General features: G+C 42.1%; 2 protein-coding genes across 2 annotated transcripts; one reads left to right on the forward strand and one right to left on the reverse strand.

Moving 5' to 3' along the window:
- Positions 1-1,869: 1,869 nt before the first annotated feature.
- On the reverse strand, positions 1,870-3,303 carry LOC125384359 (proline-rich protein 36-like). The gene is made up of 2 exons (XM_048403383.1): positions 3,283-3,303; positions 1,870-3,060 (listed from the first exon to the last, which is right to left on the reverse strand). Exons 1-2 carry the CDS (start codon positions 3,301-3,303, stop codon positions 1,870-1,872), a joined length of 1,212 nt encoding a protein of 403 aa, XP_048259340.1.
- A 220-nt stretch (positions 3,304-3,523) lies between these two features.
- Positions 3,524-19,091, forward strand: LOC124144727 (hemicentin-1-like). Its single transcript, XM_046514275.2, has 13 exons — positions 3,524-3,619; positions 4,183-4,479; positions 5,738-6,028; positions 7,611-7,868; positions 8,522-8,830; positions 9,268-9,582; positions 10,765-11,067; positions 12,032-12,079; positions 12,508-12,561; positions 12,788-12,838; positions 13,503-13,583; positions 14,405-14,527; positions 16,509-19,091. The coding sequence occupies exons 1-13, from the start codon at positions 3,571-3,573 to the stop codon at positions 16,673-16,675; spliced, it is 2,346 nt and encodes a 781-aa protein (XP_046370231.2). The 5' UTR covers positions 3,524-3,570; the 3' UTR covers positions 16,676-19,091.
- The last annotated feature ends 2,506 nt before the right edge of the window (positions 19,092-21,597 follow it).

The following is a 21,597-nucleotide window of genomic DNA, read 5'->3' on the forward strand; positions in this document are numbered from 1 at the left end:
TTGTTAATTGCATAGCGGGAATGAGGGCGGTGACCGACTATGGTCCGAGAGTCAGAGAGCGGCTCTTTCGATGGTATAAAATATTTATATATACATGTATTCATTCTTCCTTTTAGCGAAAGTAGTAACATACAAAATCCGCTCGTTTCGTAAAAATGGATTCCAACGAGAACGAGTGCAGTATTCTCTGCGTACAAACATGCTAGGAAGTGTATATCATAATATTATAAGCGACAAAACCCTTTCCATACTCATAAAAGACAATTCTGCCAAAGCAGAGTCGATTGTACGATTCCGACCATATCATGAGCATGTGTTTTTGTACCACAATAATACAGTGATGATACCAGGTATTCGCATGTAGAAAGGGAAGAAAATGAGGTAGAAATGTTCAAGTTAGACGTTTAGAAGTTTAGTGTCACAGCGAGGTGCTGAGGGTTGGAAGGGCGTTATAACGAAGTGCTGAGGGCTAGGAGGATGGTACAGCGACGTGCTTTGGACTGGGATGGTAGCACAGCTAAGTGCAGAGGGCTGGGGGAGCGTAACAGCAAGATGATGGGGGCTGGAAGAGTGGCAAGGCGAAGAGCTGAGTGCTGGAAGGACGTACTAGCGAAATGCTGAGGGTTGGAAGGAAGGCACAGCGTAGTGATTAGAGCTGGAAGGGTGTACCCGCGAAATGCTGAGGGCTGGAAGGAAGGCACAGCGTAGTGATTAGAGCTGGAAGGGTGTACCCGCGAAATGCTGAGGGCTGGAAGGAAGGCACAGCGTAGTGATTAGAGCTGGAAGGGTGTACCCGCGAAATGCTGAGGGCTGGAAGGAAGGCACAGCGTAGTGATTAGAGCTGGAAGGGTGTACCAGCGAAATGCTGAGGGCTGGAAGGAAGGCACAGCGTAGTGATGGTAGCACAGCTAAGTGCAGAGGGCTGGGGGAGCGTAACAGCAAGATGATGGGGGCTGGAAGAGTGGCAAGGCGAAGAGCTGAGTGCTGGAAGGACGTACTAGCGAAATGCTGAGGGTTGGAAGGAAGGCACAGCGTAGTGATTAGAGCTGGAAGGGTGTACCAGCGAAATGCTGAGGGCTGGAAGGAAGGCACAGCGTAGTGATTAGAGCTGGAAGGGTGTACCAGCGAAATGCTGAGGACTGGAAGGAAGGTACAGTGTAGTGATTAGAGCTGGAAGGGTGTACCAGCGAAATGCTGAGGGCTGGAAGGAAGGCACAGCGTAGTGATTAGAGCTGGAAGGGTGTACCAGCGAAATGCTGAGGGCTGGAAGGAAGGCACAGCGTAGTGATTAGAGCTGGAAGGGTGTACCAGCGAAATGCTGAGGGCTGGAAGGAAGGCACAGCGTAGTGATTAGAGCTGGAAGGGTGTACCAGCGAAATGCTGAGGGCTTGAAGGAAGGCACAGCGTAGTGAATAGAGATGGAAGGGTGTACCAGCGAAATGCTGAGGGCTGGAAGGAAGGCACAGCGTAGTGATCACAGCGTGAAGGGTGTACCCGCGAAATTATGGGGTCTGGCAGGGCGTAACAGCAAAGCGGTGTGGGATGGAAGGGTGGCACAGCAAAGCGGTGAGGGATGGAAGGGTGACACAGCAAAGCGGTGAGGGATGGAAGGGTGGCACAGCAAAGCGTCGAGGGATGAAAGGGTGGCACAGCAAAGCGGTGAGGGATGGAAGGGTGGCACAGCAAAGCGTCGAGGGATGGAAGGGTGACACAGCAAAGCGGTGAGGGATGGAAGGGTGGCACAGCGAAGCGGTGAGGGATGGACGGGTGGCACAGCGAAGCGATGAGGGTTGGAAGGGTGGCACATCAAAGCGGTGAGGGTTGGAAGGGTGGCACATCAAAGCGGTGAGGGATGGAAGGGTGGCACACTTAAGCGTCGAGGGATGGAAGGGTGGCACAGCGAAGCGATGAGGGTTGGAAGGGTGGCACAGCAAAGCGGTGAGGGATGGAAGGGTGGCACAGCGAAGCGGTGAGGGATGGACGGGTGGCACAGCGAAGCGATGAGGGTTGGAAGGGTGGTACATCAAAGCGGTGAGGGATGGAAGGGTGGCACAGCGAAGCGGTGAGGGTTGGAAGGGTGGCACCGCGATGCGGTGAGGGATGGAAAGGTGGCACAGCGAAGCGGTGAGGGTTGGAAGGGTGGCACAGCGAAGCGGTGAGGGTTGGAAGGGTGGCACAGCGAAGCGATGAGGGATGGAAGGGTGGCACAGCAAAGCGGTGAGGGATGGAAGGGTTGCACAGCGAAGCGATGAGGGATGGAAGGGTGGCACAGCGAAGCGGTGAGGGATGGAAGAGTGTACCAGCAAAACGATGAGGGTTGGAAGGGTGGCACAGCGAAGCGGTGAGAGAGGAAGGGTGGCACAACGAAGCGGTGAGGGATGGAAGGGTGTACCAGCAAAACGGTGAGGGTTGGAAGGGTGGCACAGCGAAGCGGGGAGGGATGGAAGGGTGGCACAGCGAAGCGGTGAGGGATGGAAGGGTGGCATAGCGAAGCGATGAGGGATGGAAGGGTGGCAGAGCGAAGCGGTGAGGGTTGGAAGGGTGGCATAGCGAAGCGGTGAGGGATGGAAGGGTGGCACAGCAAAGCGATGAGGGATGGAAAGGTGGCACAGCAAAGCGGTGAGGGATGGAAGGGTGGGATAGCGAAGCGGTGAGGGATGGAAGGGTGGCACAGCAAAGCGGTGAGGGATGGAAGGGTGGCACAGGAAAGCGGTGAGGGATGGAAGGGTGGCACAGCAAAGCGGTGAGGGATGGAAGGGTGGGATAGCGAAGCGGTGAGGGATGGAAGGGTGGCACAGCAAAGCGGTGAGGGATGGAAGGGTGGCACAGCAAAGCGGTTAGGAATGGAAGGGTGGCACAGCGAAGCGGTGAGGGATGGAAGGGTGGCATAGCGAAGCGATCAGGGATGGACAGGTGGCACAGCGAAGCGGTGAGGGTTGTAAGGGTGGCACAGCGAAGCGATGAGGGATGGAAGGGTGTACCAGCGAAGCGGTGAGGGATGGCAGGGTAGCACAGCGAAGCGGCGAGGGTTGGAAGGGTGGCACAGCGAAGTGGTCGGGGCTGGAAGGGAGTACAAGATGTTTGATTATCAGAGTTATAACTTGTAAATCCTCAGTGAAACTTTCAAAACGTTTTTTCAGGATATTTTCAAAACTCGATGGTCCATGCATTTCCCGATTCTTCACTTCTACCATATATTCCCTTGTGTTTTCAGGTGAAAAAAACAACTTGCCTTTACCTGTGTTTGTAACGGATGCCCTTGGCGAGGCTGGATACACTCACCCTTTCGCTAATACCTGGCATCATCACAATTGATAGCGATTTATAAACACATGCGTATGAATATATCGGAATCGTTCTTTTAGCTTTTAGCAGATTACTCATGAAAATAAATATGGTTTTAGCGCTTTTATTTCTGTACCACCACTTTGGAAAAACAACAAGATAATTGTCATCAATATTTCCCCGTACATGTAAGTTTCACAAATGTGCAGTAAATTTCGAAACTACTTCTTATGCGTCCTGTTCACATAGCTACTCCGCACAATGTAAGACAGGGTAGGGAACATCATGTTGTTCGCTGCGTTTGTTTTCACCTCTCTACAATGTGCCATGGCAGGTATGTATTTTGGTTTACTGTAGGTTTGAATAGTATTTAACGGCATGTCAGCTAAATGTGAGAGGAAAGCCAGTAGTGATGCAAGCCTTAGACCTTAGACATGCTAGGTTCATGGATGGTTTTAAGTAAACTAGAAACATAATCAGTCCGAATCTGGAATTCGAACCCATTAACTCTGGGACGCACAAGGGACCCAACCCTCATAACGTGAGTCCCGTGGAGATCCGGGGTAGAATAGGTCTTCAGCAACCCATGCTTGCCGTAAAAGGCGATTATGCTTGTCGTAAGAGGCGTTTAACGGGATCGGGTGGTCAGGCTCGCTGACTTGGTTGTTGCATGTCATCGATCCCAATTGCGTGGACCGATGCTCAATATATCAACCACTGGTCCAGATTCGATTACTACAGACCGCCGTCATATAGCTGGAATATTGCTGAGTGCGGCGTAAAACAGCAAACCAAACCAAACCAAAATCATATAGCGTGATATAGCTTAAATGTGTTAGCTGCGGTAAACCAAACTAAGGTAATTAAATAATTCAAATACACGCCAATTTCTTCCAGGTACACTGTTCAGAAAAGTTGGAGGTAACCTTGACGTTGATGTTCCGCTCAATTCGTTGCCATTCCTATATGTGGTCAGTCCTAATCATGAACTGTTATGTGTAATAATCCAAGTGAAAGAGACGATGGAAATATTCCCTGGTCATCATAAGATGTTCCGATGCAGAAATTCCACCGAGATGGGAAAGGTCAAGATGTCTTTGACCAACATAACCAGAGAGGATGCAGGACCCTATGGTTGGTCACTGGGCTCAATGCAAAGGACCAACGGCACGCTGATGACGTTGTTTGTGACAGGTCAGAGCATACAACCAAGATAGATATTCTAGAGACGTGGGACATGCTTATCCTTCTCACGAACACCTTGTGCCATCACTGATACAGCCATAAAAGTTTCACCGTCGTTCGGTGGTATCTGTTTCGGCAGATTTAGTATTGTATATTTCAACATCCCATAAATCAACAAAAATTGATTACAGTGGTTGCAGCGATGTTTGCTACCTTTAACGACGATTATTGATATATTTGATTTTCAAATGATTTTATACATTATCCAATATATTTATAAATCATTAAGTACAAAATGGTTAAATATAACGACCGCTTTCATGTTTGAGATCATCTTGAAATTGTTCAGATGCATTATGTAATGCTATGTAGAAATTATATATCATGACGCTCTTCTTTAAATTCCTTTGATCGAATTGTTGCGGTCTATATCTGACTAATATATATGTACAATATCTAAAATCATTACTTATTTCCGGATGGAAATGAATTCAAAACACAATGTTGAACAAAATGTTGATTGTTCAAAAGTTTAAAAAAGTTGAGAAGTCGCTGTGTGGCGAAGCTCCTATACAGCGCTACGGCGAAAACATTGCGCACTGTAACGTTAAAGTTGCTATACTATGATGTTACAGTAATGAAATGTTTCATTTTTCTATGGAATACTGTAAGGGACATTCTCGCGATCTCGCATTCTTGCGATCTCGACCTTTGGAAACGAGGTAAATATACCCAAAACACGAGAATGCGAGATCGCGAGAAAGCGAGATTTGGCCCAAATCTCGCGTCCTCGCGATCTCGCATTCTCGTGTTTTTGGTACATAGCACTTTTTGTCAAAAGTCGAGAACGCGAGAATGCGACATTTGGACATGATGCAAAATCTCGAAATCTCGCAATCTCGACTTGTCAAATTAGGCCACAAAAACACGAAATCGCGAGAACGCGAGAATGCGACATTTCATTTTCGCGCGATCTCGCATTCTCGTGTTTTGGGTATATTTACCTCGTTTCCAAAGGTCGAGATCGCGAGAATGCGAGATCGCGAGAATGTCCCTTACAGTATTCCATATTATTCACATTCTCACTTACCAGTTGTTCGGTATTTATAGGCTTAAATCCCTGAGCATGAATATGTTTTCATATTCAATTACTGAAACATAATGATTTTTTTCAAGAATTATCAGGGACAATTTATTATTTCGAAAGGATTCCCAGCCCCCGAATATCAATTGGTCAGTACCTTTCAAGAAATCTTTTACCCCGCAGACAGACCAACTCTCCCGACCATACACCTTCTAGAAACTCCTGTTTTCGGTCACCAAGTCACAGTTAGATGCGAGTCAAATTCAACAACCATACCCGCGAACCATTCCCTGGTAATGGGATACCAGTGGTTCCAGTACAATCATCTACTTGGTAACAACAGCAACATCGGTATTTTTGGACATTCGTTAATAATAACACATCTCAAAAGCCGTCGGGAACGCCAGTATGAATGCTTGGCAACTGAGGGAGAGTCTGAATCACCCATGGCGACACTAAAGTTCACTCCTGAATGTAAGTCCATCTTCGTTTATTATATGAACTTTAACCTGTCATGTCTCGTAATTGGACAAAGAGATAATATAGGACGTTGCGTATTTACACAAAGGTTCAGTTTTGTTCAAGGGTGGATCCAGCCTTTAAAAAAAAGAACAAAATGAAAAAATGTGCATACTCTCGTTACATGAAGTTTGCGATCCAATCCAATCTGAAAATATTTATTCTTTGACATGCGCACTGTTGATACCGTTTGTTTCTTTGTTGTTTAACACCGTACTGGGCAATATTCCATTTATATGACGGCGGTCTGCAATTAATCGAGTCTGGAACAGACAATCCAGTGATTGACATCATGACCATCGATCCACGCAATTGGGTTAAGATTACATGCATCAACCGAGTCAGCGAGCCTGACCACCCAACCCCGTTAGGACAAGCATAGTCGCCTTTTACGGCAAGCAAGGGTTGCTGAAGAATTATTCTATCCCGGATCTACACGGGTCTGTTGATACGAATTGATACTTATTTCTAGGCTGTATTAATGCAACAAGATTTGAAATGATGAAGTATCAATATCAACATCCTGTATCTAACCCGGAACAGGACATCTAAACCAAAACCAGCGTGAATAATATTGATAAGCAATTGTTGCAGTTTCTACTTAACTATATTACGTTAAAAATATGCTTGTCGTGAGAGCCGACTAACGGGGTCAGGCTCGCTGACTTGGTTGATGCATATTATTGTATCCCATCTGCGTGATTTATGCTCATGATATCAATCAGTGGATTGTCAGGGCCAGACTCGATTATTTACAGACCGCCGTCATATAGCGGGAATATTGCTGAGTGCGGCGTTAAACAACAAACAAAACAAACAAAAACTTTTAAATAGCTGGCCATGTTCTTATTTGTCATAGTGTGCTTTCTAAGAATTTGGTGTCATCACTAATTTTCAGTGATCCATATATTTAAGGAACTTTTCATCACTATTTTGCCGTTTACGCCCAATTTAATCGCTAGATTATCGAGACTTATTATTCTAAGACGTGTTATATCTTTTGAGGATTTTAACCGAAATGATGTTTAATTTCGCTGAAAATTGAATTCATAAACATTCTAAAGATTTTTATAAGTTCAATTCATAAACAAATATATAATTCAAATTGCGCTTTGCAACGCTTGTGCTATATACTCATGTTAATATTGAATGTCAGGACATATTCATTCCCCTTTAGTGTTGCACAAAAGGGAAAGTATTAAAAAGTTACAAACTGCATATTGTGTGATATAGGTTAATAGCTACATGTGTAATCTTAAATACAGTAAAATCTGAATGTCAGGACATATTCATTCCCCTTTAGTGTTGCACAAAAGGGAAAGTATTAAAAAGTTACAGACTGCATATTCTGTGATATGGGTTAACAGCTGCATGTGTAATCTTAAATACAATAAAATCTGAATATCAGGACATATTCATTCCCCTTTAGTGTTGCACAAAAGGGAAAGTATTAAAAAGTTACAGACTGCATATTCTGTGATATGGGTTAACAGCTACATGTGTAATCTGTAAATACAATAAAATCTGTTCACTGCAGATGGACCATACGACCTTGATGTTAATGTATCTGGGACAGCGAGGCTTGAAGAGGATACCAGCTTGTCTGTGTCGTGTGCTGCTGACTGTAAACCAGCCTGTACCTACATGTGGCTGAAACAGGAGAGACGACTGCATGACACAGAGTCAGGGATGATGGTACTGCAACAGGTCAGAAGGATACAGAGTGGGTACTATAGCTGCAAGGCTTCCAATATCCATGGCGATCTGTCAAAGCCAGTCCTTGTGGACGTTCTGTGTGAGTTGAAGATTTACTGACGTGCTTATCACGTGCTACTTCTTGGGGATGGGGTGGAGGGTCTGGGAATTTGAAAATAAAAAAATATGTTCTCGAAAATGTTGGAAACATAGTTTATTTCCTCGGAGTTTACAAAAATATTTATACTCGTGTTTCGTTCACTGGACTTGCTGGATCTGTCCCCAGACTTGTTTGCTTTTACTCTTAAGGTCAGAGTGAGTGAGTTCGATTTTACGCCGCTTTTAGCAATATTCCAGCAATATCACGGCGGGGTACACCAGAAATGGGCTTCACACTTGTACCCATGTCGGGAATCGAACCCGGGTCTTCGGCGTGACGAGCGAACGCTTTAACCACTAGGCTACCCGACCACCCCTGTAAGGTCAGATGTTTACCAAAACATGTAATAGTAGTGTATATCTCTTCTCTCGAAAGCTAATCTCTAGCCCAACACATAATGATTGAGATGACAGTCCACAATACCCATTCTTGGCAATTGTTAGTTCTTCTAAATATTCGTTTTCATTTTGCCATCCGCATAATAATATTTTTTATGCCGACCTTGAATTACCATAAACTATCTCTCATATAATCTTACAGTACTAAAATAAAATGGTGATTATCGATTATATATAATCGATTATTGATTATAGATCAACCACACATTGTAAAAGGAGCAACCTTTACTCGGACACAAAAAATCAACGAGGGTCAAGAGGTTGATATGAGATGTGATGTCGACAGCAACCCAGCACCAACCACCACGTGGCTGAAAGACGGCATCACAGTGAAGCAGAGGGTGCTCGATGGGGATGTGCCCACGATCAGCGGAGCCCAGCACATCTTCAGCAACATCTTCACAAAGAAAAGTGCAGTTTGTCGAGATGGCGGCCGGTACAGATGCCAAGCCAAGAATGGTGTTGGAACTGTAGCAGAGGAGACCGTTACTCTGAGTGTGATGTGTAAGCTGTTTAATATGTAAAATGATTAATATGTAAAATGTTTAATATGTAAAATGTTTAATATGTAAAATGATTAATATGTAAAATGTTTTATGTGTAAAATGTTTAATATGTAAAATGATTAAAATGTAAAATGTTTAATATGTAAAATGTTTAATATGTAAAATGTTTAATATGTAAAATGATTAATACGTGCCATTAACGACCGAGCATTTAACGATAACCGTTATAATATTTGATTGTTACTGTTTCAATGCATACAAGCTCTGTCTCTGTTTTGAAATTGGGAAGAATCATATATTTATCACTTGTTTTAGGACATGCTGCACGTGGAATTAAGAATTTCTTTTGTGATGCAAAATTATGTATTGCAATAATGTTCTGGAACAACAAATGTTCCAAATGATGGTTTACAGGAATATTGTGTTTGCTTGCAGGTTCTGTGCGCATGGCCGGTGATCATCCTCGTTCATTCATTACCCCGAGAGGAACAACGCAGAATGTCACAGTAGATGTCATCGCTTACCCCGAACCGGAACTTGTTGGATGGAAGCATATTGTGGGTGGCAAGGAGGCCGTGGTCCACAAACAGAGGGTTATCATGACGTATGTTGCCATGCCAAATGAATTTGAACATCGTGTGATTTTAACGCATATAGACGTGATGGACAGTGACCAAGGGGAGTATAGTACAGAAATGACCAATGGTGTTGGAAGAAGCCTTGAGTACAGTTACATCATAACTGTTCAAGGTATGTTGTATACCATCCTATGAGCCTCGAGATAGTAACCCTGTGTTATATTAACCTTACTGTGTGAGGCGGGGGCACGGGTGGCCCAGTCGTCTAAGGCGCCGCGATTCGCTGTGCAGAGTTGCGTCCCTTGGGCACGCCAGAAACCTATGATTGTGGGTTCGAATCCCTGTTCGCCCCGATTATGTTCCTAGGTTTGTCAGCACCATACCCGTGCTCGTGGGTTTCACCGAAGTGGTAAACGTCTGAGACCTGCATCACTTCGGGCTTTCCTCCTACATTAAGCTGACACGCCGCGATATAACTGGAATACTGTTAAAAGCGGCGTTAAACCCAACTCACTCACTCACTCACTACTGTGTGAGTCAGTTCGGTTTACAGCAGCTTTGAGCAGTATTTCAGTTATATCACATTGTGTCAGCTTGATATGGGAAGAAATCCCGAAATGATGCAAGTCTTAGATGTTTACGACTTTGGTCAATCCACGAGCAAGGATAAGGTGCTGAAAATCCAGTAAAACATAATCAAGGTGAACCGGGATGTAAACAAAGATCATAGGTTTCTGGTACATGTAATTGCGGAGCCGCAGACGGGCCACAGGACCACCTATTATTAGAAGGACGTAATTGTTTTTACAGAAGAACTGCATCTAACATCAATGGGCAAGATAGGGTATATGTTACAACTAGGGACTACGTGTCGTTCTACAGCTTCGATTGGCTGTGATTCACTTTTTAAAAATGTATATATAATAGTCTGTCCGTAAACACTTACCTCCAAATACGTATACTTTATGTTATCGAAAGTGAACTTTGAATAAGGATTCCAGATCGAAAACAAATAACCGGTAGCGTTTTTGAACCGGCGGCCATCTTGTTTTCCAAAAACCGCACCGGTTGTTGTCTGATGATACAGCTTTGGCTGTGGTGGTGGGGCTGATATACACATATGTCATTAACCACGTAGTAGTAGTAGTAGTAGTAGTAGTAGTAGTAGTAGTAGTAGTAGTTGAAGTAGCAATGGGCGTGCCTTTCGCTGTTGTTCGAGCCTGAGATTTTCTGTTTTCAGTCGCTTCCGAAAGGAGGACCCGAATCTTTTTTCAAATATCACAAACCCACCCACACAAACACCTTCACATACACATTGTATGATGGGTACATGTATTATATTCTTTTCTCACAGTTCCTCCTAAGGCACCCGAGGATCTGACAGTTGCCTTTGTTGGAGAAACATATGCTACTATCAAGTGGAGGGAAGGATTTAATGGACACGCTATTCAACACTTTGAAATATCATTCAAACATGCACGTGCAACCAAGAACCAACCCTGGACTGTTGACCCGACCATGATCAATGAAGGCACCACGCAGGTAAACCTCCGTGGCTTAGACGAAAGAACTGGGTACAGGATCCGTGTTCGAGCATGGAACGACATTGGAACAAGCGGTTACTCCAACGAGCTGATTATTCAGACATATGGACAAGGTATTTTTCAAGTTATTTTCTTCTTGTATTTCAGGGGGCACGGGTGGCCCAGTCGTCTAAGGCGCCGCGATTCTCACAGCAGAGTTGCGTCCCTTGGGCACGCCAGAAACCTATGATTGTGGGTTCGAATCCCGGTTCGCCCCGATTATGTTTCTAGGTTTGTCAGCACCATACCCGTGCTTGTGGGTTTCACCGAAGTGGTAACCGTCTAAGACCTGCATCACTTCGGGCTTTCCTCCCACATTAAGCTTACACGCCGTGATATAACTGGAATAATGTTAAAAGCGGCGTTAAACCCAACTCACTCACTCACTCTTGTATTTCAAAGTATAACATGCTACCAACTCTGGCAGGTTGAAACGAATGTTATTTTGTTGTTGTAAACGTTAAACTATCTAGAATGTCAATGCCAAAGATTTATTTGCTGATTTCAGAAACAAATTCCATTGGTTTAAAAATGCAAAATATTGGTAAAAATTATATGAATGGGAAAATGAAAAAGTGATGACACCTGTTCGCGAATAGAATAAGTATTTCCAGATCTACTGACACAATTTGTATACAAAAGTAAGTGTTTCATTACACTGCACAGCAGTACTCATGCCGTAAGGCCGCGGCCTGTGAACAATCTAGTCTTGACCAGACAATCCAGTGACACGAAAGCGCGTTTACTGATTTTGTTGAAACTAAAAACGATACGTTAATTTTAAATTTTCTGCTTTGTACAAGTGCAGAGATTATTGATAACGCGAGTTCAATACCAAGGCACGACAGTGCAGTGAAGGAAAGTGCGTTACTGTTTAAACATGACCTTTTTCATATGAACAAACTCGAACATATCCAACAGAGAAGGAAATAGAAAGAATATGGAATATCAAGTATGGGTGGATGTATATATTCTGTGTGAACGTGTAAAACAATGTTTCCTGTTTTCACAAGGAAATGTTGTTTTTTTTCTTTTCAGGGAAAACAGCCCAAGCAGAGAGTCGCTCGGAACCACGTGACCGGGAGGGTCTGTGTCATCGTGACCTCATATGATTGTTGTATGTGCGAGTGAGTGAGTGAGTTTAAGCGACGTTGTGAACAGTATTTGAGTTATGTCACGGCATGTCATCTCGGAGCGGAAGGAAAGTCCGAAGTAATGCAGGTCTTAACCATTTACCACATTGATGACAACCATGAGCACGAATATGGGGCGGACAATCCTAGAAACATAATAAGGGCAAAGTGGGATTCGAACCCAGGATCATACGATTCTGGTGTGCCCAACCTCTTAAGGGACGCAACTCTGTTAAACGAATTGCAGCGCCTAAGACGGCTTGGACAACTATATGAAGTTTGTTTTTATTAAACTAATAAGTTTCATTGAATTAATTATTTCGTTTGTAATTCGTATTCCTGCAATAAAAACACCTGTGCCTTATAGTTTTAACATTTCAGGACAAACAACCCAGCGCACAATATCGGATCACGCATCTTCTGATGAAAACACTCGTAAGCATATAGTTCCCTTTTTAAACTTAGAAACTAGCCCGTTGTTAATTCCTTCATTGAATCATTTTGGCATTACTCAACATGTTTATGTTTGTGATATAATTATTATCGTCACAAATATACATTATAGGTATAATATCCAAAATAATTAATTTCAGCAAACATAAAAACACGTTCATTCTATCTGTTTGTTGAAATTCATGATGTCTGTTTTCGACATTTACAGACGTGAAGGAAAATGAAACATCATTCAATGGGTTCTATCCTCAATCACACGGTATGAGTATAATTGTGTTCAGAATAAGACACGTATGCAAAGTGTGTGTGTGTGTGTGCGTGTGTTCGTGTGTGCGTGCGTGTGCTTGCATGTGTGTGTGGGTTTAGTTAACTGATAAGATCATCTATTTCAAAATTTATTATTTATTTATTTAAATATGGACATATTATCTTTCCATATATTACTTTTAAATCTTTAGTGATGGCATCATTTTTTTATCAAATAGAACTTAATCGGACCCGTGAAGATCCGGGGTAGAATGGGTCTTCAGCAACCCATACTTGCCGGAAAAGGCGACTATGCTTGTCGTAAGAGGCGACTAATGGGGTCGGGTGGTCAGGCTCGCTGACTTGGTTGATGCATGTCATCGATCCTAATTGCGTGGATCAATGCTCATGTGGTCAATCACTGGATTGTCTGGTCCAGACTCGATTATTTACAAACCGCCGTCATATAGCTGGAATATTGCTGAGTGCGTTAAACAACAAACAAACAAACAAACAAACAAACAAGAACTTCATCGAATCCTACCAAAAAAATACATAGATATCTGTTTTTTAGACAATAGCTGTTTATATATATTTGAGGCATTTGTGGACATTATATTTTGTTTTTGGTCAATTGTAGTGCATATAAAATATAACAATGGGTTACGTTGTTAAAGGTTCTCGTATCACTGGGATCGTATTCGCTTTGATCGGAACATCTGTGGTGTTCCTAATTGTTTGGTTTCTCTTATTGAAAGGTAAGACCTTGAATATTACCGTCATTTTATTATATATTTCAAGGTTTTTTTAAACATGAAAGATATTTAAGATTGAAATAATACATTTGAATCGATGTGTGTAGTTTAACGGTGTGCTGGTTCCTGAATAATACTTATATAGCTGCAATATTGCTGAGTACGGCGTTAAACAACAAACAAACAAACAAACAAGACCTTGAAAATACAATTAATTTATATGTATTTCAAGTTTCTTTTGAAACATGAAAGATATTTAAGATTGAAATATTTGTACTACTATGGCATATTCCTTACATTAAAATACAAGCTTCTAAATTATTTTTCATGTATCCCGTTGAGAAATCAATCCGAACACATCTTAGGTATTTGCCTATCTCGCATCAGCATCGTTGAGTTTCTGAAATGAACCAATGCATTGGGTAAAGGGAAGTAACTCGGTTTGTTTGCTGTCGTCTGCTATGATTTTTGTGAAACTGCGAACATATAATCCGGACCTGTATGGATGACATAAATTCGTTGTCAGCCGATCCCTCCCTCATCCCTCCTTCTCTCTCTCTCTCTCTCTCTCTCTCTCTCTCTCTCTCTCTCTCTCTCTCTCTCTCTCGCTCTCTGACGGCTACGGTTACACAGACTATCACACAGGGCACATCTCACCATATGCCCTTACAGATCGGTTGACAATTTATAATGTATCCTGCACATGGATATACACCCTATATTACATTAAAACTAGTCCAAAGCTAGTCCAGACCAATTTAGGTACCAATGAACTATGCTTTTCATGCTATGGTATTCTACCGGTATTTGTTTCCTATGAACAGGACCATTAAAGTGTATGCTGATGCGCCTCGGCGTCAGCCTGAACCAGCACAGGCAAATCAGAGTACTGGAAAACTCGTATGAGTTGTCGACACAAGGCGACTGTGGCGCTGATGGATATGATGGTAAGTGTACGTTTTCGCGAAGACTACATTGAAATGTCCAGTTTGGTTGGTCGATATAGTACCATATTGTATATTTGTTTGCTTCTAAAACTATTCATCATATCACATTTCACGCAAGGTTCTATAACTATCCCTCATACCAGCTCTCATGCTGAGGTCTACAACTATCCATCTTGCTACCTCTCGTATTGATGTCTACTGCTATCCATAATACCAAATTTCGTGCTAAGGTCTACAACTATCCATCATGACACCTCTCGTATTGATGTCTTAAACTTTCAATAATACCAAATTTCGTGCTAAGGTCTACAACTATCCATCGTGCTACCTCTCGTATTGATGTCTAAAACTATCAATAATACCAAATTTCGTGCTAAGGTCTACAACTATCTATCATGCCACCTCTCGTATTGATGTCTAAAACTTTCAATAATACCAAATTTCGTGCTAAGGTCTACAACTATCCATCATGCCACCTCTCGTATTGATGTCTAAAACTTTCAATAATACCAAATTTCGTGCTAAGGTCTACAACTATCCATCATGCCACCTCTCGTATTGATGTCTAAAACTTTCAATAATACCAAATTTCGTGCTAAGGTTTACAACTATCCATCATGCTACCTCTCGTATTGATGTCTACAACTATCCATCGTGCTACCTCTCGTATGGATGTCTACAACTATCCATCGTGCTACCTCTCGTATGGATGTCTACAACTATCCATCGTGCTACCTCTCGTATGGATGTCTACAACTATCCATCATGCCACCTCTCGTATTGATGTCTACAACTATCAATAATACCAAATGTCGTGCTAAGGTCTACAACTATCTATCGTGCTACCTCTCGTATGGATGTCTACAACTATCCATCGTGCTACCTCTCGTATGGATGTCTACAACTATCCATCGTGCTACCTCTCGTATGGATGTCTACAACTATCCATCGTGCTACCTCTCGTATTGATGTCTACAACTATCCATCGTGCTACCTCTCGTATGGATGTCTACAACTATCCATCGTGCTACCTCTCGTATTGATGTCTACAACTATCCATCATGCCACCTCTCGTATTGATGTCTACAACTATCAATAATACCAAATTTCGTGCTAAGGTCTACAACTATCTATCGTGCTACCTCTCGTATGGATGTCTACAACTATCCATCGTGCTACCTCTCGTATGGATGTCTACAACTATCCATCGTGCTACCTCTCGTATGGATGTCTACAACTATCCATCATGCTACCTCTCGTATTGATGTCTACAACTATCCATCCTGCTACCTCTCGTATGGATGTCTACAACTATCCATCATGCCACCTCTCGTATTGATGTCTACAACTATCAATAATACCAAATTTCGTGCTAAGGTCTACAACTATCTATCGTGCTACCTCTCGTATGGATGTCTACAACTATCCATCGTGCTACCTCTCGTATTGATGTCTAAAACTATCCATCATGCTACCTCTCGTATTGATGTCTAAAACTATCCATCATGCTACCTCTCGTATTGATGTCTACAACTATCCATCCTGCTACCTCTCGTATTGATGTCTACAACTATCCATCGTGCTACCTCTCGTACTGATGTCTAAAACTATCAATAATACCAAATTTCGTGCTAAGGTCTGGAAGTATCCATCATGCCACCCCACGTGCTAAGATCTAAAACAATCCAGCATATCACCTTTCGTACTGAGGTTTAACACTATTCACCATACCACATCAGGTGCTGTGGTTTAACACTATTCACCATACCACATCAGGTGCTGTGGTTAAACACTATTCACCATACCACATCAGGTGCTGTGGTTAAACACTATTCACCATACCACATCAGGTGCTGTGGTTAAACACTATTCACCATACCACATCAGGTGCTGTTGTTAAACACTATTCACCATATCAATCAGGTGCTGTGGTTAAAAATGATCCATTCAAGTTCAATATTGAATTATTCTCGACTTGCAGATGGTGACGAGAAGGCTGGATGCTCATCGCGATTAAGCGAACACATCTATGACGTGCCTGACGTGGTGGGGGCGTCAAGCAATGACGCACCTGCCCTGTACTTGACAACATCAGAAAGATACACAAAACTGGAACAACCCCGCCAGAGAATGACATGTGAATTTTAGTTATTCGCGATTCATAAGTCAGATTACTTTCTGATCCAAAATCCCACATTGACACGCCGTGATATAACTGCGATATTGTATAATCAGTTTAAAGCGGCGTTAAACCAAACGCATGCACTGATGTAAATAATATACTTTGTCATTCATATGCATATGATCGCAAACATAGTGTTCAAAGTGTAAACATATTATTCATATTAAATAGTCACAATAAAAATTTAATAAAAATAATAATACTATCGTTATTCAACCATAAGTTTCGAGTGTGTGTCCTGATCTCATCTTTAAAAACATTACGTGTATTTGAAGGCACACCATAATTATTTTTTTAAAAATTTATTGCACGGCGCCAGTTTATGGTTTGAGAAAGTTACATGGTGATGAGTAATAGTTGGAAAGATGTAAACAAACTTTTAAAAGAAGCTTTATCTTCGTCTCACATATTATATTATACATAAATTATTATGAAAATATTTTTTAAAACATTCCTAACTGTAAATTATTACCCTAAACATCGGGCACAATCCGTTTACCTGCCCCTTCGCCTGCAGCCGCAAGGAGGCGAAGCTAAGAGTACAGTCAAGCTGTTTCCAACTGAATTCAGCATTTCGCTGCGGTGAAACGTTGACCCATTTCCGTGTAGCGGGTCTGTCTGTCGAGAGGGACAGGGACAGACCTACATCATAGCGCTATGTGGCAAAAGTCGACCCAGTTATCGGGTAGCGAGATATTAGCACTTCTCGACAGTGTTAATAATAGACGTGTTAGGCTACAGGAGTAAACGTATAAGCATTAGGAAGCTTACTCTCATAGAGAAGTATGGTTCATGGTTAAAATAAACCCGCACTCACAACGTTATGGGTTTTAATTTTAACAATCTGCATGTCTCCACTAATTTACTTCATTATAAAATAATATTACAACAATGTAGCTATTACTTTGAAAAGATTAATTATGAAGAAATATTAATAACGTTACCACTGTAAATATATCATGTATACCACAATGATTGTGTCAGCCTTATACCCTTGTTCCTTCAAAACCATAACAAATGTTTCGGGAAGTCATTGTTGTGAAAACATATTACTAGTTGTGTTTTCAATAAATACTTTTATATTATATAAATAATAAAAACTGAAATGTGCCATATTCTTATTCTTGATTCTGAAGGTACCACATGCAAATTACAATCCTTTTATCGTATGCTGAGTGCATGTGCGCTTTGTGGCAGTATAGATACTTGCATCAATAGATAGGTATGCTACAAAATCCCTTTGCGCCGTGTTGATCTGCTGGATCAAAGTTGTCTTGTATTATATTATACTATACATACAACCCAAGCTGCTTAAGGGAGCTAGAGGTTTCCATCTCACATACTGGAACCTACCTATTCCCTGCTGGGTGAGCGGAGGCACATTTTAACTAAGTCACTTGGCCTGTGTGACACCACACCTTTTGACACGTGTTTCGTGTTTCCACCATCTGGTCATCTGGGGCGGTCGGGTAGCCTAGTGGTAAAAGCGTTCGCTCGTCACGCCGAAGACCCGGGTTCGGTTCCCGACATGGGTACAATGTGTGAAGCCCATTTCTGGTGTCCCCCGCCGTGATATTGCTGGAATAGTTCTAAAAGCGGCGTAAAATCATACTCACTCACTCACTCTGGTCATCTAACAGTGGATGAGTGGGTTCTTTAGAGTGCACAGGGTGAAAGAGTGAGTATGGTTTTACGCCATTTTTTTAATCAATATTCCAGCAATATCACGGCGGGGCTTCACACATTGTGCCCATGTGGGGAATCGAACCCGGGTCTTCAGCGTGACGAGCGAACGCTTAAACCACTAGGCTACTCGACCGCCCCTGCACAAGGTAAATGTCCTGTACACTAGGGGTGATGACAACACTGTAAAGACCTGTAAATAGTATTGGTACCAAGGCTGAATAACAACCCGGTGACGATCTCAGCACCTTACGATTGCTAGACTGGTTCTTTTGACCGCTTGCACAACCCGCCCCCATTCTCATTTTCAGATATTTAAAACGACCTAAAACCAGCCTTTGTTACACATTCTAGTCGTGCCGTGTTCGGTGTTGTTAAATTAAACACTTCAAGTGTTGAAACGGTGACTTGAATATTCATTTATGTTTATCCGTGTTTTCCTTATGTCTCACCGTAATAATCCTTCTTTGACAGTTTTTTTTATTGTTTGAATGTATATATATATAATGCATAACGTTTTGATAGTCACGATATGGCTGAAATACTGCCGATGTGACAATAAATCTTAACTCACTCACCCACTCACTCACCCACTCACCGTAATAACACGATGTTTTATATGTTTGTGTTATATCTGTAAGCTTTGTCATGTACAGATGTCAACATGTTCAATTCATTTTCAATATATATGCTACTGAATTGGTGTTGGAACAAATAAAGATTTGTTTCTCTGAAATTATCTTGTCATTTCCTAAGGAAATAGAAAACATATCAATTCCACCATTGCTGGTTAGTTGGTTACCGTTATGTGTCAAATTCACGAACTGACGTGTGTCAGATGCCTGTGATCTGATGGCACTCAGCCATATGCCTGCTACATGGCGGCGGTCTCGATCAGACAATACGGTGATTCAACCCCTGAATACACGCAGTATTGGGACACGATGATGCTATCAAACAAGTCACCGAAGCCGACCCCCCAGTCGATTTTGCGGCGTCTTAAGTTGCTGGGGACCTATAATCTACACCCGGTATCTCCACGGGTCTTCCATTGTGAAAAGGTGTCCAGTCCCGTTTTACTCAGCCTGTGATAAGTGCCCTGTGTGAAACAAGGAACCTTTCTGGATATTGTTGTTACCGTTACATAGTCGATAATCACTAACATACAACATCCTGCCCTGCTTGTAAGGACAATGGCCGCCGGGTCTATTACACATTGGTTGGACATTCGATACACTATCAAATATGAGATGACATTCAGTTTGTCCTTTTACTGGAAAAAAAATGATTAAATGAAAACTTTAAGAGTCGTATAAGCCACATAACAACTACAATCTCACCCCCAGTGAAGAGACAAATTTGGTCATCGTAGCAAAACTCTTGGATTAGACTGCAGGTGAATTGGCAATTTGATACAAAGGCGACATTACTACAGTAGCAGATATATAAGGCCTTTGAGCATTCAAATGTTACACAGAATCTTTACAAACGGTTACTAGTTTTCTTTTATCACCGAACATGATCATTCGGATCCATTTGGTCACCTCTCACGACATGCATCGGTTTCCGGGGATTAATTCTTACCCGGAATAGTCATTGATAACATCTATGTAAAAATGAAGTTTAAGATGAAGGCATCCCTATGGGCTCCAAATGAGCTCCCTTTCTTCCCGATCTGTATCTTTATGTATATGAATCAAAGTCAAGAGAGTGAATCTGGCCAAGATGTGTAAATTAAGCTTATTAAACCAGTCTGTTTTATGTCTAGATCTATGCATACAGATTCAGAGAGACTGTATGATAAGATGGATGACTTCAATTTTTCAATAGTCAACTTTCCCAGTTATGTCGAGCAATATTTCTGCAGCTCCAGCCCTCGGTGTCTTTCTACGAAGTTTTCAAAGAGCGTCATCCGAATCTTGCTCAATAGTTTCTTATCAAGGCCTCAGTAAAGCTTTCAAAACGTTTTATGGTAGAGATGTGGAGGACATTTTCAAATTGACGCATTAACACAAATGATGTCCGATTTGATTCCCTATTTGGACTTTCACATCTAATCCCGTGTTATTTCCTGGTAAACAATCAATTTACATTTGTATGTGGTAGTGACGGGTGCCATCGGTGGAATAGGCTACGCTTACCTTTCCCGAAAACCTGGTATCATCACTACAGTAAACTACGTTTATAACGAAAACGCTTATAACGAACTGACGGATATAACGAACTTACTTTTTTGTCCCGACTATTTGCTGTCGTTATGCTGTATATATGCTTATAACGAACTACGGTTATAACGAACTAAAATTAGTGGTCCCTTTGAGTTCGTTATAACCGTAGTTTACTGTATTTGATAGTGATTCATAAACCCATAAATATGATTTAGACGGAAATAAACCTACGATGATCAAGTTCCCCCTCTTTACTGAGGTTGATATTATGGTTGTTACATGGCTAATGCGACTCTTAAATTATTTATTTAGTCATTCTTTTCTCGTAAAAGGACAAACTGAATGTCATGTCATATCTAATATTTAATGGCCGCCTATTGTGTAATATACCCAGCGAAAAACAACCAGTTTCCCTACGGAAGTAATAGCACCAGTAGTACAAGTGCAGTATTGTCATACTACTGTCCTTCAGTTGTGAGGTTTATAAACACCAAATATCTCTGTTCGACAATGAGTAACAATGTGCCCATCATACACCATAAAACATGTGAGGTGAGGTGAAATCGGGTTTAACGTCGCGTCCAAGATTATTGCACTTATATAGCGACGTGCATGTACGTGTGTGTTTGTGTGGCTGCTTGTACTAGTCCGGACTGATGCCGATTTATAGTGCTAGCACACTGAGATACCATGCCGCAGTTTAACATGAATACCCCACTCAGACACAGTATACTGACTCCGAGCCGACCAGTCCTTGTTTTAGCCCCTTGATGCCGAGCACCAGACAGGGTAACAACAATACCATCTTTTAACGTCTTTTGGTATGACGCGGCCGGGGATCGAACCCCGGACCTTCCGCTCTCCGGGCGGACGCTCTACCACTAGACCACGGAGGCGGTCCATAAAACATGTATACTGTTATACGCCAAAGAATCTTTTACAAGCACATAGATGAACGAGTTCAATAATGTTATCATTTAGACACCAGGCTTCTACTCCATACATAAGAATAGGAGTATCTTTTGCGTCCAATATTT

The sequence above is a fragment of the Haliotis rufescens genome, unplaced genomic scaffold (genome assembly GCF_023055435.1).
Source record: "Haliotis rufescens isolate VD_foot unplaced genomic scaffold, xgHalRufe1.0.p SCAF_3, whole genome shotgun sequence".
Classification (NCBI taxonomy): Eukaryota; Metazoa; Mollusca; class Gastropoda; order Lepetellida; family Haliotidae; genus Haliotis; species Haliotis rufescens.

Coding starts and splice junctions, on each gene's coding strand:
- LOC125384359 (XM_048403383.1), bottom strand. CDS start 3,303: ATGCCAGGTATTAGCGAAAGG. Junction 3,061..3,282: donor TGCCAGGTATTAGCGAAAGG/GTGAGTGTATCC, acceptor ACTCCCTTCCAG/CCCCGACCACTTCGCTGTGC.
- LOC124144727 (XM_046514275.2), top strand. CDS start 3,571: ATGTTGTTCGCTGCGTTTGTTTTCACCTCTCTACAATGTGCCATGGCA. Junction 12,080..12,507: donor GGAACCACGTGACCGGGAGG/GTCTGTGTCATC, acceptor TTAACATTTCAG/GACAAACAACCCAGCGCACA. Junction 12,839..13,502: donor GTTCTATCCTCAATCACACG/GTATGAGTATAA, acceptor ACGTTGTTAAAG/GTTCTCGTATCACTGGGATC.